The following is a 19,564-nucleotide window of genomic DNA, read 5'->3' on the forward strand; positions in this document are numbered from 1 at the left end:
TCTATGATTATTGGCCCGGGAATTATTGCTCTTACTCTGGTACTATGGTGATACCCAACATGTGTAGCGCGATTGTCATTTTCGTATGTAGGCGAACCCGACACGTGTTAACGATCATACATGACAGGGGTGGGGGGGCGTACCCCCAGCCTTATTACATGTGATCTTGGCGACATCGCCAAGATCACTTGTAAACGAACGAGGCGGCTCCCCCGCTCTACATTTAACCCTCGCACTCGCAGCCTTCCCCTCCCAGCTGTCGCAGGAGTTCCAGCTCAGCGCTGTGCTGGAAAAATGGATTAAAAAATTATTAGTAAAAAGAATAAAAAAGAAAATAATAATAAATAAAAAAGTAAATACCGTATTTTTCGCTCCATAAGACGCACTTCTAGCGACCAAAACTGCATGTCCCGGGCATCGGGAGATAGAAATTCCACACCCCTGCTGCCCCTCTACTCCCTGCTGCCCCATAGCCAGGCCCCGGTTGGCCTTGTGGGAAAATCCGGCCCTGCTCCCAACTGTGTAGTCCTGTGACCGGAGGCCGCTCATAGAAGATTATACCTTTATGGAGTGTACACGCTCATCGTCCGGCTGTCCCAACTCAACATATCGCTCACCCTGGTATTACAGATCAGTTTGTTTTCAGGAAGCTGATAAAAGGACATTGTAGCATTGTACTTGGAATGGCCACATTTGTACGGACGGACTCGCAGACATTGTATGTTTTCAGCATAAACTCTGTTTATTGTTAAAATATTCAATTCCTATAAAATTTAACAAAAATAACTTTGTAATATCAATACAGAATAAACCAATAAATAAAATAAAGGCTTATAAAAAACAAACAATCTCCTGTGCTGTATTGAGGGAAAGGGGAGTGAAGAACAATCTCCTTGTGGAGCCTGTAGGGGATCTTATCACTTCACACCGCCCATGCAGAGTAGATGTTCACTATATAGAGCGGAGGCTCCCACCTACCAGTAAGATGTTATTTCCTCTTTTGATATGTATTTCCCGAGTGTGGGGTAATGTTTGTGTTCCCCTAATGACAGATCAGTAATTAAAAGGGTTCTCACACTAAACTACAACACAGAGCAACTTCTAAAAAGTCTGAGTCCTCCATCGTACTGAAACTGGGAGGAGTTATTTCACATTTCACTCTCAGCGCCCCCTGCGGGTACAATCTGGAATGGCACCTCACCCATACAGGTATACTGGCTCTCTATGAGCAGTGTTATATGTGGAAGATCTCACTCAGCAGGACAAGGACACATCTCTGACTAATAGGAAGACTGAGGAGCATGGAAGAACTGGACCTCCATTACAACACTAAGAGGTCAGCGGTAAGTGCATATTTCAGTTAAAAGAGCCCCCCCCCCTACAGATAATGTAGACACAAAATTGTTTATTCCTTTAAACATTACCAAAACAAAGTATTTCTATCTGACTCTGAACATTGCAAATTACACAGAATAGAAAAGAACAATGACATGTAAACAGTGCAAACAGGTATTATTCCCCAAAATAGTAAACTTGGGACATCTAACTTTGGTTTGGCTCTCATATAGAGGAGCGCAGTACAAAGGCACAATGCTGGTTAAGCAAAAAATAGAAGCAGCAACATTCCGGAATCCATCGGCAAAAGACTTCCTCCATCTTGGTTCCTCCGGAGGTCTCCCCTTACAGGCCGAACACTTTGGGGTTCACGGAGGATTTCAGCAGCTCATTCCCGGCTCTGACAAACTCACCCAGAGAGGAACCTGAGGACACAATAAATGTCACTTTGATCTATTCCCGGGCGCCGTGTACCGAGTGATGAATTCACAATCTGATTGTTTAACATGTGCAAATGTTGACCCCCCACCCCCCCATAGACCAGCACAGGTTCCACAATCCAGCTATGAGGCAATGGACTCTGCATACTAGAGTTGTTTATAATACAATCAAAGCTTACTTCAACAAATAATTATGTAGTGAGCGCTGCCTTCCATCTGCCCATCACATCCAACAACATCCGGGATTTCCAGTGTGTTTGATAGAAGGAAGCTTATTCACAGCAAAGACCAACATCTCACTCAACGTTCATCCCTCTAGGAATTCTGGTCTCTAATATGAAGGTCCAATAAACTTCCTTTCCACTCAAGAGAGTATCATACATGATACTTGTGTACGGCACTCCATAGGGAGCCATTTGTTCTGAATGTGTGGCTACTCTTAGCAATGCATTGTTAGTGAGTTTGGTGTCATGACTGCACTATTAAAAATGAGTGCTCCCGGCCTGCGTGGTGATTGAAGGAACAGAATCCATTCAGTAGAGAGGAAAACACTTACAGTATTATTAACTAACCCCAGCACAATGTTCAAAGTGATGTCATTGTAGAAGCCAGTCAGACTTTTCTGTATTGGGGTGATATCATTAGGAGATGGATTTTGATTGGTCAGTGCGGGTTTGTGATCAGCCCTTTGTCTCAGAACTTACCTGCTCTGGCCCTGACCCAGGAGACGGCCTTCCCCTCCAGCAACTCCCACTCCTCTCTCTGATCCAGATTGGTGGCGTGAAGCCAGATTACCGCCAGAACCGTCACCCACACCGACACCTCCACGTTCTGTAGAGGAGGGAAGGACGAGTTTATTATACAGGACCTGAAATGTTACTTATCTCTATAATTCTGGGTTCTGGATTCCTGTACAACTCTCGGGCCAGACATCACCCAGAACTGCAGATGTATTGAATGGCAATGTGTCATTAAATGGACTATTGCTTTACTACTACTATGGTGTGCTGGTGACACCCCCCACACGGGTCACTTGGATATTCCGGTAAGGAGTGCAGCAAGACCTCTGGCTCTGATCACCCAGAACTGAACACAGTGATCGATCTGGGTTCAGGTGACAAGGAGGCAACAAGGCAACCACCAAACACGTCTTCCGCCTCCAGTTAGGACACAAATCTGTAACTAAGATATTCTTGAGTGACTTAAAAAGTAATGACCACTTTTCATAAGAAGACAGCAATACTGACCAGTTATAAAAAGCCCCTCTTAGTGTACAATCCCCATTACCCTGTGATTCGGTGTGGTCATTGACATGATACCTGGTTGGGGTTCCTGGCCTTTATGTTGGTCTCATATATTCCCAGGACAGCAGAGAATTCGGGAGTCAGGTTCCAGGATCCATCCGCGTTCTCCAGGGAGATCAGCCTCACGAGAGCCAGGGTCCCCACTGAGGGAGTGGGGGGTGATGGCGATAGTGAGCCACCTAAAAAAATTATAATCATTAAATGAACAAATGTAAAAGATAAGAAGACAAATATTTTTAATAAAACTGTTGAGGATGGATGACATACGTCACACTGAATACACAAAGTGAATCTGCACCCTGTATATAGTGTACTCCAAACGACACTGCTTTGAAGCAACAAACACAGCCTGGTCCAGGATGCACCATAGCCTATGACTGGACAGTAAAGGAGTAGCAGAACAATAAGGAAGTTTTCCTTCTGCTCTCCTCTCCTGTTTTCTGTGTTAGAGTGCCAGCTCTGTATAAAGTAGTGCAGCCTGATTGGTTCACTGTTCTGTGTCGGCCTCTCCCAGTGCCAGCCATTCTATGCAGGGGATTGCAGGCCAAAATAATGGCAGGCCATGATAGTGACAATGTGTTGGAACTTCTTGCACAGCCTCACAGAGAAACACAAGCACACAGTCTGATATGCATGCTCCTCATGGCGCGGCTAATACAGGAAGGAAGCCACAGCTTTATTCTCTACCTTTTTCAATACAACAGAGTAACTACCATAGATATAACAGAACTTATAAACACACTGCCATCTAGTGACCGAAATTGTATACTGCAGGAGTTGTTGCTATAGATACAGTAATGTGTATTCAAACACAATGGTGGACCATGCCTGCATAATGGCTCGCCTCAACAGGGGAGCATGTGCAGAACTGTGACACTATTGGGAGACAGTCCTGAAAGCCAGTTGTCACCCTATAAAAGGAAGTGACTGAACCAAACATTCATGGCAGGATCACCAGGTATTCTTCTAATGAGAGCTACAAAATTTCCTGCTGATTGCAGGGCAATGACTAAGAGACCGATTAATAGGGTTATAAGTTATCAGTCTATCAGGTCTATCATATAGGCCAGGGGTAGCCAAACGCTGGTCCTCCAGCTGTGGTGAAACTACAAATCCCATGATGCATCTGTGTCCGGGAGTCGTGGCTGTGAGAATGTTGCAATGCATCATGGGATTTGTAGTTTCACCATAGCTGGAGGAGCAGCGTTTGGCTACCCCTGACAGGCAACCGACGTGCCAACTGAGGGCACATGCATGGCAGGCTAACGAAGCTGCTGTTAATTGCAAGGCAGTGGCTTATCTCTGCCAACATGACATGGGAAGTTCTGTTATTGGCAGGATCTACAGGTAAGACATTTGCAATAGTTACAGAGGTAATGAATTGCCTAAGAAAATATGATTTGTGTACTCTGCCATAAAATCCTTTTCTTTGAATCCATTGAAGGACAAGGGAAGTCTTTGAAGGAGAACTATGAGGGGAGTGATTTTCACTCCCCTCATAGTTCTAGCCGACGTGTGACAATGAAACAGTCACAGGCCGGCTCAATAGATCGGGAAGTGAAAGAACACATACCGTCGCTCACTCACTTCTCGAGCCTGTCTCTGCAGAGAGCCATGACTGTCACTCACGGCTCCCTGCAGGGATTCCCCCCTCCTCCCCTGTCCGATCCTCCAGTGCTGACTGGAGGAACGGACGGGGGAGGGGGTGGGTACAGCTGGCTCTGCCTCTAGATAGGCAGAGCCAGCTGTCACTCAGTAATGTCAGGATCCGTCCCGGCTGCGGCGGTTTAGTATACCGCGAACTGTAGCTCGCGGTATACTGAGCTTTGGGTCACGGGAGGTCGCTAGTTTGTGTCCTCCCGTGACCCTTAGGAGAACTATGGGGAAAACACTGACCCCATAGCTCTCCTTTAACCTTTGAGTTATAACGCTGCCTACAGGAAGAATGGACACTGGCAAACAATAAATCTGTAGGCCAGCCCAGGAAAACCCCTCCTTCTAGCAGCATACCTCAATTTTGTATGAAAACAGCACTGAGAGCATGATCACAAAACACAGAAGGGTGGGGCCTGCGTCCTTCAATGGATGACGGGAACAAAAATTATATTTCTATCTTGTTCAATGAGGGACACTGGATGTCAAAAAGCTGTCCAACTGAGGGGTGGGCAGCACACCAAACAAACACTATCGGGCCTGAGAAAACTGCAGAGCCAAATAGCCCCCTGAAGAACCCTAATCCCGTACGATGGTATCAGATGAGGACACAACGCTCACCTGGTCCACTTAGAGAACATGTAAACAGAAGACAAGATGGCAGCCTTGCTTGTTGCTGAAAAACCTAGGAAGAGCTCATAAATCTAGCAGCGTGCACCTTGACAGGAAATGGCGGAACCCAACTGCTGAAACCCTAAGCTTGCATGACAGCCCGCCTAAGTCACCAAGAAATAATTGAATGAGAAGCCTACAGTGGCTAGAAAAGATCAGAGTCATGAAGGGAGACGCATAGGGGCATATATAGATTGGGGATATACACTGAGTGGCCAGATTATTATGACCACCCCATCAGTCTTTAAACACTTTAACAACAGCTGCTCTTGAACATTTAACAAATTCTGCTGTTTTGCTGATAGAGGTGACCAAAGTCACTGTAGGCGGGCAGTAGGAATGGATCAAAGATTAATGTTCCACGTGGCTCTTTGTAAGCCGGAACATCGTGGAGATGCTTCCTTGTCACTGTATTGCAGGAAATAGAGCGCAGAGAGTATACATATGACACCCCACCCAGCGGATGGAATCAACGCTCAGTCCCATAGCATTAACCTCTTTGACAGGAGCCCAGTGACCTATATAATTGAGGTAGCTCCGAATGTTCAGCCTGACCAGCCTACTCATAAAATGAGTTTTTAGAGACAGAGTAAGCATAGAAGCAATGCCAGCGGTTATGGGCTTGAAAAGTGCTCTGTGGGCAACCTTTACCAAAATGGGGTTGCTGGGACACACAAAAAATGGAGTCATGCTGGTAGTGGGAGGGGTTGTCCTGGGCTGTAGGCGGCAGAGTAACCCAAAGGTTAAAGACCTCCTGTGTCCCTCACTAGACAGAGCGAAAAGTATACAGTGAGACATAATTCCAAGCATGATGGACAACAGATTTAAGGGTTTACATGTACAGGTGAAACTCGAATAATTAGAATATCGTGCAAAGTTCATTTATTTCACTAATGCAACTTAAAAGGTGAAACTAATATATGAGAGAGACTCATTACATGCAAAGCAAGATAATTCAAGCCGTGATTTGTCATCATTGTGATGATTATGGCTTACAGCTCATGAAAACCCCAAATCCACAACCTCAAAAAAGTAGATTATTACATGCAATCAATAAAACAAGGATTGTACATAGAACAATATCGGACCTCTGGAAAGTACAAGCATGCATATGTACTCAGTACTTGGTTTGGGCCCCTTTTGCATGATATTCTAATTATTCGAGTTTCACCTGTATGTTCAGCATCCAGCACTTTCAGCTGTGTTGGATGTCTCCTTCACCCACTCTGCACTGTACTTCCACTCGCCGGCGGAGATGTAGTGGCATAGCAATTGGCAAGTGGAACCACAATGTACAGGAAAGGGAGGGGGCATGCATCTGACACAACCACTGTAGCTCGGCAAACCAAGGCACAAGTACTGGGACAGGTAACTGTTATTTTGTTTTGCACCAAACTCACTGTAAATAAATATTGTGATTTGAAAACAAACATGACTGCTCTTACATGCCAAATTCATGGACATGTTGCCACAAAACTCCTCATTATCATCACACAATGCTAAAAGGAAAAAAGAAAGACAGGTGAGGACTAGCAACTCCCACTCTGAGTAAACTACAGGATATAGCAGTGATGTAGGGATGATGTAGGGATGAAAGGAAGGAACCACATTGGTGGCAGGGGACACGGATATCCGACACACCAGGAAGTGAAGAATGCTGAAGATTCTGATGGAGGCTGCAACGCTGGAATAGAGGCAAAATAAGAGACACCAGCTGCTGGAAAGGTGATAAGAGGAAGAATGCGTCTTCTTTCACCGCGGACTTTCATTTTATTTTTTGGTAACCTCACAAGGTCAGTTGAACTGTATCTCAGTGCGCATCCCTGAAGGTAGGTAAAGCAAGATTTTAAAGTGAAACTATACAGTGTTTCTAGATTTTTCCATGCTTGCCGTTCTATATTTCCATCTCTGCATTTCACATACAGATAAGTAGGTCCTGTCTCTAGTGGTTATGTGTCTAACAGGCAGCCTAGTCTGCATCTCTGTGAATGGGCCCGGTCCCAACTGCAACTGCTATGACCCTGGTAGTTCTGCCACTGACTCCAAGCTGTAGAGGAATTACAAATCTTAGCAACACATTATACAACAATGCAGAATAACACCATCTAGAGGAGGACTACAAATCACAGCAATACATTATACAGCAATGCAGAATACTATCAGCTAAGGACTACAAGGCACAGCAATACATTATACAGCAATGCAGGACAATATGAAGCGACATTCTCTGTGTTGCTCTCCAGGGCTGTGCGGGGTCTCAGGAGACTGTACAGGGTCTGACCAGGGCTGTGTGAGGTCTCAGGAGGCTGTATGGGGTTTTCGCCAGGGCTGTATGGGGTCTCAGGAGGATGTGCGTGGTTTCACCAGGGCTGTGTGGGGTGTCAGGAGCATGTGCAGGGTCTCACCAGGTGATTGCAATGCTCAGCGGGCAGTGTGCGCTTCCGCACACCGGCCCGTGCGGCTTTCGTCTTGCGATCGCGCTACCAACCCGCCGAAAATCGGATGATTTTCGATGGGTTTTCTAGCGTGCTCGTAAGCCTGTAGTGGTGTGGATACGTTCTGAGTGGTCAGGAACCCCGTATTTCCCTTATCTTAGGTTTCATTTAAGATCGGGGTGATTCTAGGTCATGCATAAGGACGTTGTCTACAAAGAGACTTTGATGTCTGAACATCAGGACGCTGAATTTTTCCCAACAACACAAACCCTTAGAGTGAACCTGTCCATGCAGAGCAAACCTACAAGTGGACTTGTTTGCCTACCCCCCCAATCCCCACACTGTCTGCTCTTCATTTACTTGATGGTGCAAAGACAAAAATCCTTGTGTAGGGCAAGCTCACCACGGGGCTTTAAGTCATTCCTGAGCAGGTGAATGCAGTGGCAGGTGAGTGAAGGAAAGGAAGGCAATAAAAAGCCGATATAGCCAATGTTTTTGGATAATATAGAGAAGGGTGAACACACCTGTTTATTCTTTGTCAGTTTCCCAATATGGTCTATTCAAAACAATTGTGGTTCTATACGGCAGGGTATTTCATTTATGGGGGGCAATGTACCCGGGGCAGTCTTTTAGAAAGTAAGTCGTTTGGTAATAAAATGGCATTGTGATTTCTTGTGGGGAAGGGAGATATTGGGTTTTATAGGGATCTACCATTGCAGTATGTTAGCTGTATTGGGAATAATTACATTGTTATATGCTGGAGGGTCAGTTGTAGTCCTAAACAGTAATGGCTTTGGGTGTAAATAGGTAAGGAAGACTCTGTACTCCAGACCCCGAGCGTTCATAGGTCTTTCCTAGTTTTTTTTAGGCTCAGCGCAAAGTGAGATAAATCTGTCTACAGTAAGTGGAAGTAAGCGGAATTCCCGTCTTAGATGGTCGTTGCTGTGTCCCCATTCATAGATTTCCTCTCAACGATTATTTCACTGACAACGGTAACATTTTGGGTTTTCCATCACTTTCTCGGTGACACTGCTCACAGGACAAATAAAAAGAGGTGTGTGTGTGTGAGGGGGGGATCCAAGAGGAGACACAGCCAGCAATGACTGGACTCCAAGCTTGGTGAAGATGCTAAAGAGATCACACGATTGCTATAGTGTGGCAGCTCTCTGTTGCCCGGTGGTCCGTAGGTTCCTGAGTTGGGAAGCGACGACTCCTTCATACATCTTTCAGGGACTATGTGGGAAAACCCTTCAATCCGTGGCCCTGATCCTGCACCGCTCAGTGCATGGTTTGCCTACAACCAACTCCAACACTTTGTACGTAAACTTTCCTCATACGGCTCCATGCAAGGACCTCTGACTATGTACAACAGGCGAATCCCCACCCCATCTTATATCGTTTTTATATGATTTCCTTCCTTTCTAGGGATGGAGGGGGACCCCCGTACTTCATCTCTGCGTGGGAGCGGGAATTGGGTGTGGTCCTCTCCGAGGAGGAAATGCGGAAATGTTTCTGCTTCACCCATACTCTCTGCATGTCCTCTGCGGTGCAGGAACGCAATTACAAACTCTTGACTAGATGGTACAGAGCTCCGGCTAGGATGCACCAGATTTTTCACTCTCTACCGGACACTTGCTGGAGGTGCCAAACGGATGTTGGTACATTGTCTCACATCTGGTGGAGCTGCCCCGATAGCCCCCTTTTGGCGTACCATCTCACATGTGTACTCGAGAATGTCTGCCAGTGATCTCCATCTCACGCCTCAAATGGCAATACTGTCGGTTTTTCCGGGTTCCATCTCCCGGGCAAAGAAGTCCCTCTTGCGATTTTTTGTAAATGCCGCTAGGGCACTGATCCCAAGACATTGGAACTCTCAGGTGCTTCCAACCTTGGGGGAATGGACCATGGAAATGTGCCGTCTAATAAGATCTGAGGAGCTGATAGCTGAGCGGCTTGACAGGTCTGAGTCCTTCCTGTCCAGATGGAGGCCTTGGATAATGTTTATGGAAACGGATGAGTTTAGGGCAATGGCATAAATGCATGTTCTGCTCTCCTTGACCACGTAATAATTCCTCCACCCCCCCCCCCCTTCCTTCTTTTCCCTTCTCTCTCCCCCCTTTGTCTTTCTTTGTCTTTGTGTCCCTCTGTTGTCCGATTGTCTTGTCGTGTTGTGAGTCCATCATTATGTTGTTTTTGTAAGGTGGCTCTAGGTGAGGTAACTTACCGGATGGTTAGGGAAGCAGGGCTTTCGCAGGATCTCTTGTTTTAGCCTGACGCTGAAAACCCAGGTCCTCGCCTGCCTCAATCGCATCGATCCCCCTCAGGGGGGGGGGAGGCCTTAAAGTTCGGAGACCCTCATGGCAGGGACGGGAATTTGGGCAGAGGCAAGGCTCGAATCTGGGCACAATATCATATACCCTGCTGTTACGGTTGTTATTACTTACAGCTATGCTGTTATTCTTAAGAATGTACACCTGACGCTACCTTTGTATGTTGTTTTAATTTCTTGTTTGTGAAAATTAATAAACAATATATTATTGCAAAAAAAACAAGATCATTCAGCTAAGTTGTCTGGGTGTCAGTCAGTGTAGCTGAGCGAGCTTCTAACTACAGCTTACGTAGAATTAAAGCCCGCCATTCACCACCCGTCATGTTTCCTCTTACACAATAAATCTAAGACCTGATGAAGGGGAATCTGTGCAAAACCACCGAAATGTGTTGGCTGTCAATTCCTCATAGACCCTTTTTTATGACTCGGCATTCTCTTCCTTTCACTCCATACACGCAATAAACATCTGACAGGAGTTTTCTGCTCCTCTCCCGCTCTATCCAAAACTAAAACAAAATGGCGCTAGATATACTTTAAATGAACTTGTTGTCTTTCCCTGCATTGGAAAGCAACAGGTTCAATTTATAAATCAGAATCAGCCCAGGCAGAAATTCTTGAAATTCAGCCGGTGAAGTCTTTCAGGTCCGGAACATAACACAAATTCAAGAACATGTGACTACCCCCTCCGCCACCCCCCCCTAGAGTGTAAAATCACATACCTGGTGATGATTTTTTTTTTGTCATCATTTGTGGTGCTGATGCTGTACATAAAAGAGAAATGTCATAAATATCAAGAAGTGTAATTCCCCTTTTAGATGGTCGTTGCGGTGTCCCCATTCATAGATTTCCTACTCAATGGTTAGTTTACTGACAGCTGTAAAATTTCGGGTTTCCATCAACATCACTTTCTCGGTTACACTGCTCACAGGACAAATAGAAAGAAGGGTGGAAGGGGGATCCAAGAGGAGACACAGCCAGCAATGACTGGACTCCAAGCTTGGTGAAGATGCTAAAGAGATCACACGATTGCTATAGTGTGGCAGCTCTCTGTTGCCCGGTGGAGCCAACAAGTAAGGATTGGTCCAGATATATATTATTTATATTTGTCACAATAACCGGGTCTATCAAGGGTGGAAATTCAACACAGTTTGGGGGTTGTGCCCAGATTCCCTTCAATGCTGTAAGCTGTAGTTAGAAGATAATTCAGCTAAGTTGTCTGGGTGTCAGTCAGTGTAAGAGACTCGCAAATGGGTATATGAAGGTATGCATCCCGTATATCGATGGAGGCCAGCAGAATCCCCTGATGGAGCCATGCCACCACGGACCAGATGGATTCCATCCGGAACCGACGGACCCGCACGAAGGTGTTCAAGCGTTTTAGGTCCAGGATGGGCCGCACCCCCTCGTTCTTGGGCACAGCAAACAGGTTTGATAAAAACCTTGGAATCTTTCCGCGGAGGGAACAGGCACAATCACCCCCTGGGACCAAAGGTCCGCAACCGCGCGATGGAAGCCCCCTCCCCCCCAGAGAGTACAATCACATACTTCGTGATGATTTTTTCTTAGCCATCTTTCGTGGCGATAACTCTGTACATAAAAGAAAAACGTCATAAACGTCAAGAAGGAAAATCCCATAATGTATCTGTAAACCCAAATTCTATGTTTCAGCATGTTGGGCGTCACGTCTCACTGTGTACAGTTTTCGTAAGCAAAACATTTTTGAGAATCTGTTGCAAATTTTCTTAACTGGAGATCCTGCCAGTAACAGCACTTCCTGTTCCAGGCTGACAACACTTAGTCACTGGCTCTTTGTTAGCAGCTGTGCTGATCTGAGGTCTGCATTGGGGAGAGAGGAGGCATCAGACTCAATGCTCCTTGCCTCACCATCCCTGGCAATCATCACTCCACCATTATAAACACCTAATTCGCTCCATTAGTGCAAACCGCTCCTCCTCTCTACAAGTGTTCCCTCTGTTGCCTCTGTCTCCCACAATCTGCAAACTAAAATGTCAAGCCAACCATCGGCCCAACCCAACAAAATGGGAATACCTTTCCTAGAATATATCAAATATGATTTTTTTTTTCAGTCAGTCAAATCCTTCTCTTGGAGTCTATTGAGAGACACAGGAATTTAAATACTGTCAAGTTATACTTCCACCTACAGGGGGACCGGACTCTGGAAAATATAACATTTGATGGCAAATATGACGAGATGCCCCGCCTCCTGCAGAGCCCGCACTGTACTGAGAGAAGTTAGGTGAATTTGGACACAAATTCTTGAGTGACCCCGGTAGATGTCCCTGATGACAGTATGTGGAACTTTCCCTCGCCAGATGGAGCTGAAGGAGATTCCTATGATGTACACGGTATAACTACACGGTCACTACAGGGTCACTACAGGGTCAGGATACTGCATAGATGCCCCCAAAAATCTTAGGAAAGTATGGGCTGGAGTCACCCGTAGCAGAAGGACTGTACCATCTGTGTCTATATGCTGAAATACTTGACCACATGGTAGTGATGCAACTTGGCGCAAACGGTGAGGCAAGGCCTCAGGTGCTTACAAATCCAGGCAACCAGGTACTGTAAGTGGTCAGTTGGATCAGACCAGAGATCGGAGTTCCACATGGTGCCAGCAGGATCAGAAGCAGAATGATGCCTCCTGATGATGTTAAATGGAAAGAGAGTGCAAAAGGCACGTGACACTCCACCCAACAGATGACATCAGCGATCAGTCCTTCAGCATTGAGCCTTTCTGCAGCAAAACTGTCAGTAGTAGGACATTTGAAAAGCGCCAAGGGGTGAAAATAGAGCGGTAGCTCCCAGTGATCACGCTAATCAGCCTACCCAACAAAGTGAGTCTTCAGTGACACGGCAAGCACTGAGGCAATGCCACGGCTCGCTCTATGGCTAACTTTTACCAGTACATGTTGTCTGGAAAGCACCACAATCAGAACCCAGTGCCACATTCCAGGCTAGCCCTGCAAACATCTGGTCCAACGGGGTCTCGGTATGGTACTTAAAAGTCAAGCAGAGAAAAGAATGATCCCAATACCAGTTCAAGAAGTGATGTGTTGAGGAACCTTGACTGTAGGAAAAGGAAAAAACAATATCTGAGACTCTAAAGTATAAAAGCTAGAAAAAAAAGTGGTTAGACTTTTATCAAAAGAGCAAGTCTGCAGTCCTCCTGTAGGCGGCAGTATTACCAGACAGTATCTGAATTCCTGTGTCTCTTAGTGGATGAGAAATAATTTTTTTTGTCTTGAGTTTTCTAAAGCGACAGCACAGCAAAAGCAACAACCACAAGGTACTATGGCACTTACTAGATTTGGACATAATTTCCTTGTGTCCTAACATAGGAGAAGAACGTAAAGTCACTCTTCCCAAGGAGCTTGCCATGGGAGCAGCACTACAAGCCATCATTCTAGGCGTATGGGATCGTGAGTTCATCATCATGAATGCTGTAAGACAAGAGAGATGATGTGTGATAGGATCCATTATACAGCCTCTACAGAATACTGGTGGGTGTCTCATCGTGAGATGACACTGCCATTATCAGGGCCGGAAGAATTTAGCGTGTATCTAAACCCGATAACAATAATGTTATATATTGCAGCTCGCCAGTTCTTAGATGTGATGGATGCATTCAGATTCATTTTTCTCATTGAATCTTTGCCCTTTATTTTACCTAGTAATCCTGACAAATAACTACCACACATTTCTTGTCCCTGGGTGGCTACACTCATTTTCTCCTCTATGGGAAGTCATTGTTGTCACCCAGATAGATGAAAGTAGTCACTCGCACTCCTTGATATTAAAGTCAATGCTGTTTATTGACTGAGGTAACACACATCTCCCTATCGACGTTTCGAGACCATGCGGCCCCGTCCTCAGGCAAACAGAGGTTCGTCGCTAAGGAGATGTGTGTTATCTCAGTCAATAAACAGCATTTACTTTAATATCATGGAGTGCGAGTGACTACTTTCATCTATCTACATTTCACGGAGGCATCCGTTGTCACCACCGCACCCACCCAGTTAGATTTGGGTTTTTGTCTGGTCAGGAGTGCGATGGGACAGGAGGATTAAGTTTCATTGTTGTCGCCCAGGCTGATATAAATAAACTGTCAGTATCGGCATTAACAGTATCTGAAATTATAATCCTGGGATATGTTCTGTCCCCATAGAAAAGTATAAATAACTTAGATAAATGGACAGATTCCTTAGAATGGAGTTTATCTTCTGCTGACAGCCCAAAACTCCATGACATGGTTTTATACTGATACATGATATCGTTTTTCAGTAACGATATTCTTTGGGTGATTGTAATTACAAAGATCTGCCATAGTCACAGCTAATGAGGCAACTACTTGTAGCCTTCCCCATGACGGGGCATGCAGTTATGTCCTCCTGTATAGCAGAGCTGAGGATCTGCTGTATTCCAATGTGAAAAATCCATACCTGGAGCTGGGACTTCCATACGCACAGGAAAACCCTCCACACGTGTCTTGGTGTCCTTGTTGACGGCTACATAGGCTGTGAGAGAGGAGACAACACCAGACTGCAGGCTGGTCTCCAGGATCTTCTTCTTCACCTCTTCAGACTGTGACTCTGTTCCATGTTCCAGCTCAGAGATCAGAGCTTTGGCTGCCAGTCTGTGGATGGTGGGCCTGAAAGAAGATAGACAAAGCGTGAGGAGACCAGTGTTCTGTCAGCCTATGGATTGCGAGTGCAAGAAGATAGACAGTGCACGAGAAGACCAAAGCTCAGCCAGTATGTGGATGGTGGACCTGAGAGAGGATAGATAGTATATGATGAGACCAGAGCTGTGCTAGTCTTTGGATGGTGGGAGGGAGAGGATAGACAATGCATGAGGAGACCAGAGCTCTAACAGCCTGTAGATGATGTGCAAGAGAAGACAGACAATGCATGAGGATACCAGAGCTCAGCCAGTCTGTGTATGGTGGGTGAAAGAATATGGACAATAAATAAGAAGTCCAGAGCTCTGACAGTCTGCGGCTGGTTGGCCTGAAAGAAGATAGACAATGCACGAGCAGACCGGTGTTCTGTCAGTCTATGGATTGCAAGTGCAAGAAGATAGACAGTGCACGAGAAGACCAAAGCTTTGCCAGTCTGTGGATAGTGGGTGAGAGAAGATAGACAATGCTTGAGAAGACCAAAGCTTCGCCGGTCTGTGTATGGTGGGTGAGAGAAGATAGACAATGCATGAGAAGACCAAAGCTTTGCCAGTCTGTGGATAGTGGGTGAGAGAAGATAGACAATGCTTGAGAAGACCAAAGCTTCGCCAGTCTGTGGATAGTGGGTGAGAGAAGATAGACAATGCTTGAGAAGACCAAAGCTTTGCCAGTCTGTGTATGGTGGGTGAGAGAAGATAGACAATGCTTGAGAAGACCAAAGCTTCGCCAGTCTGTGTATGGTGGGTGAGAGAAGATAGACAATGCATGAGGAGACCAGAGCTCTGACAGTCTGTGGATGGTGGGTGAGAGAAGATAGACAATGCAATGAAACATTCAGAGCTCTGACAGTCTGTGGATAGCGGGCCTGAAAGAAGATGGACAGTGCATGTGGAGACCAGTGCTCTGTCGGTCTATGGATTGCAAGTTATGGAAGATAAACAGTGCAAAAGAAGACAAAAGCTCAGCCAGTCTGTGGATGGTGGACTTGAAAAATTATAGACCATGAATGATGAGACCAGAGCTGTGCTAGTTTGTGGATGGAGGGGGAGAGAGGATAGACAGTGCATGAGAAGACCAAAGCTCAGCCAGTCTGTGGGTGGTTGATAAGGAATGTAGACAGTGCATAAGGAGATCAGAGCTTTACCAATCTGCGGATTGCGACCCTAATGAAAACTTGGAAAAAGGTTTGCTGCTGATGTCTAATGTTTCAATACTTAATATTGACCTTTCTGCACTCTGCACGTTCAGCGGGAAACGAATGTCGTTCTTTACAACTTCATCTTTAAACTTGTACTGCAGAGAGACCTCACCTTCAGCTTCATTCTCCACCTGGGAAAAAAATATAAAGAAAGTGTAGATGAGAAAATCACTCAATGCTCTGAAAGTTATTATCTATAAAGCATAATGTACAGTGTAAGGGGGTATTAGGTTTTCCTCGAGTCCAAAATCACCTTGTACCACATAGCTGAAATTACCCTGAACATATATGTTGTAAGGGGGACAGGTTCATCTGGTATTGGCAGCGGCAAACCATGCATGAGACAGAAACGGTCTAAGCAGGTGTGTCCGGCACTTGTATTCAGCAAGGCAGCAATCGCAGTTCCAATGGAGGGAGACTGTGTACTGTCCATAGCATAATACAAACAAAACATCTGCTCATCCCATCTACTAACTAATCTCAGGTTAGTTCCTGACTAGCAGTGTGCTCCTAATGGGATCCCCAAAACAATCCGGCAGCTCTTATACCTTTATAGCGTTCTGTCAGCACTCGGCCTTTTCACCCAGTAGCAGAGAGAGAGAACTATGGGCATCAGTCAGCTCACATATATAAAGACCTATGGACAGCTGAGGCTAATAATGAGTTCTGGTTATCAGGTAAGATGTGGACCTAGAATTGGGGGCTTTATCCCACCCAAAGCTCTACAAAGCCTCCGGGCTCCAGGGCCCAGAATAGGACTTGTTATAATTTACGAGATATCAAAAAAGTTTGTTTCTCCATATCAGTCATAAACCACCCGGGCCCCGTCATAATGTGTAGGTGAGAAACCAAGGTGAAACATGCATAGCATGAACATGACAGGTGTATTTTCAGAGGGACCCCCTTAATACTGTGACCTAATATCAGCTCTGCAGTGGGACTGGCCTTCCCAACCCGGGATCTTGAAAGAGCTCTTGTGGAGTAAGCTCTGAGATGGAAAGGGCAGGATTTCTCTGCAGAGGCGTAGGGTATGGCTGTACATATCCACTGAGCCATGGTGGACTTTGAAGCTTTCTTGCTTTTGTTAGGTCGCCTGAAATGAATGAATAGGGCACTGGATCTGAAGTCCCCGGAGCTTTTGATGTATTAGATAATGTATCTGTGTATGTCTAAATAGGTGAATTTGGTCTCTTTGCTGTTAGTAGAGTTGTGGCAAAAAGGGAGTAGTACAACTTTTTGACTTTTGTGGAAACTAGTTACCACTTTTGGGAGGAATGCTGGGTCTGTCCTAAGTATTACCATATCTTGCATCAGAGTGTGGGACAGTTCCTTTATCGAGAGTGCATGAATGCAGGGAAGGATGATTGAAGTGTCCTCTGCCATTTGTTGAAGTAGAGAGAACCATACCCTCCTTAACCAAAGGGGGGCTACCTAGAATAATATGCATTGTTCTGAGATGACTTTCCTTATAACCGTTCCTAGTAGAATGGTTGGTGGAAATGCATTTTCAAGTTTGAAGTCTCACCATTGGGAGAGAGCATGCAAGCCTTTCGAACCACCCTAAGGCCCAAGGAGAAGAATGATTTTCTATATGGGGTCATCGCAAATTGATCATTTTGCAGGGTTGCCCCATGGGTGGCTTATGAGATGAAAGACCTCTGAATTAAGTTCTGGTATGGTATGGAGCTGGCAGGAAACACAAGAACTGAGGATACTAGCTCTTGGGAGCCCTTTTAAACTATCTAAACCTTGTATTTCCTGCCGGTGGGTGGAACTATCTCACCAGTGAACCATCATGGGGGTGATTAGAGGAAAAACATTGTAACATTTCCTACAATACAGTAGATTTGCCTCATTTTTGAACACCACGATAAGCTGGCATCTCTTCTAAAGTATAGTAAGTAAATGGATTGATGCTCAAATGCAATCCCTAACGCCTTCAAGGACCCCAAACCGCCATGACAAGATGAACCCCAAACCCCACGTACATATTAAACACAGCAATACAAACAAAACAAAACCTCCTTCAGGGCGGGAAATTCCTTGTCTGCTCCCGGTGTCTTCTCCTCAGGAATGATCCTGGTATCCACGTGCCACCCTCCTCCTGAAATCCCACCCCTCTAAGGTCCTCCTTCAAAACGGTAAGCCACCCCTACTACCTGTTTTCTGTATTTGTTTAACCCTTTGTGACTCTGGTTCCCCTTCTCCCCCTGTCATGTTGACCTTCCGCCCAATTCCCTCTTTTCCTTGGGCTCCATGTCTCTCTATACTGCCAGTGCCTCACTATATATATATTCATACAACCCCCAACTCCGGAAAAAGTTGGGACGCTGTGTAAAATCTACATAAAAACAGAATGCAATAATTTGCAAATCTCATAAACCCGGATTTTATTCACAATAGGAACTAGAAAACATATCATATGTTTAAACTGAGAACGTGGACCATTTGGAAAAAAAAAGATAAGGTAACTTTGAAATTAATGGCAGCAACAGGTCTCAAATAAGTTGGGACAGGGCAACAAAAAGCTGTCAAAGAAAGTGGTACTAACATGGAAGAGCTGGAAGAACATTTGGCAACTAATTAGGTTAAAGGAGAACTACGGGGTCAGGGCTTTTCCCCATAGTTCTCCTAAAGGTAACGGGAGGACACAAACTAGCATCCTCCCGTCACCCTAGGCTCAGTATACCGCGAGCTACAGCTCCCTATATACTGAGACGCCGCAGCTGAAACGGATCCCGACATTACTGTCTGGATCCACCCAGCTGCGTGAGTGACAGCTGGCTCTGCCTATCTAGAGGCAGAGCCAGCTGTAGCCGCCCCCTCCCCCGTCCGTTCCCGTCAGTCAGCGCTGGAGGATCGGTGCGGGGAGGGGGGTATCCAGTCCCTCCCCCGTCACGGCTCTCTGCAGTGACAGGATCGAGAAGTGAGCGAGCGCCGGTATGTGTTCGCTCACCTCCCGATCTACTGAGCCGGCCTGTGACAGTCTCATTGTCACAGGTCGGCTCAGATTATGAGGTGAGTGAAAAGCACCTCACCTCATGGTTCTCCTTTAATTGGTAACAGGTCAGCAACATGATTGGGTAAAAAAAGAGACTTAGAGAGTCAGAGTGTCTCAGAAGTAAAGATGGCCCGAGGGTCACCAATCTGTGAAAAGCTGAATCTAAAAATTGTCGAAAATTTTCAGAATAATGGACGTCGTGATTGACCCTGGATTACGTAGGTGGATCAATTTTTTTTTTGTTTTGTTTTATTTCAATTAAATGATTTTCCCTCATTTGCAAGGGAGGGGGTGCATATGGGTACCTCTTTATTAAAGGGGTACCCCAATGTGAATAGCCCCCCCCCATCCCTGCCCGCACCCCCACAACCAACGCCACAGGGCTTGTGGAAAGAGACACTTCTCCCCATCAGCATGGGGACAAGGTGCTTTTCCGGGGGAGACCCTGGAAAAGCACCCTCACAGTGCTGAGGGCATGTGGCCTGGTATGGCAGGGGGGGG

General features: G+C 45.8%; 1 protein-coding gene across 1 annotated transcript in view; it reads right to left on the minus strand.

Moving 5' to 3' along the window:
- Nucleotides 1–1,655: 1,655 nt before the first annotated feature.
- The window catches only part of LOC108799020 (von Willebrand factor A domain-containing protein 5A-like), a 74,634-nt gene continuing 56,725 nt past the window's right edge, over nt 1,656–19,564 (minus strand). Inside the window, 7 exon segments of the mRNA XM_018570831.1 lie at nt 1,656–1,760; nt 2,480–2,606; nt 3,095–3,258; nt 6,850–6,903; nt 13,492–13,629; nt 14,629–14,837; nt 16,090–16,193. Of these exon segments, the coding sequence (XP_018426333.1) occupies nt 1,681–1,760; nt 2,480–2,606; nt 3,095–3,258; nt 6,850–6,903; nt 13,492–13,629; nt 14,629–14,837; nt 16,090–16,193 (876 nt within the window). The 3' untranslated portion in view covers nt 1,656–1,680.

Source organism: Nanorana parkeri, unplaced genomic scaffold (assembly GCF_000935625.1).
Source record: "Nanorana parkeri isolate BGI_ZX_2015 unplaced genomic scaffold, ASM93562v1 scaffold1605, whole genome shotgun sequence".
NCBI classification, from domain to species: domain Eukaryota; kingdom Metazoa; phylum Chordata; class Amphibia; order Anura; family Dicroglossidae; genus Nanorana; species Nanorana parkeri.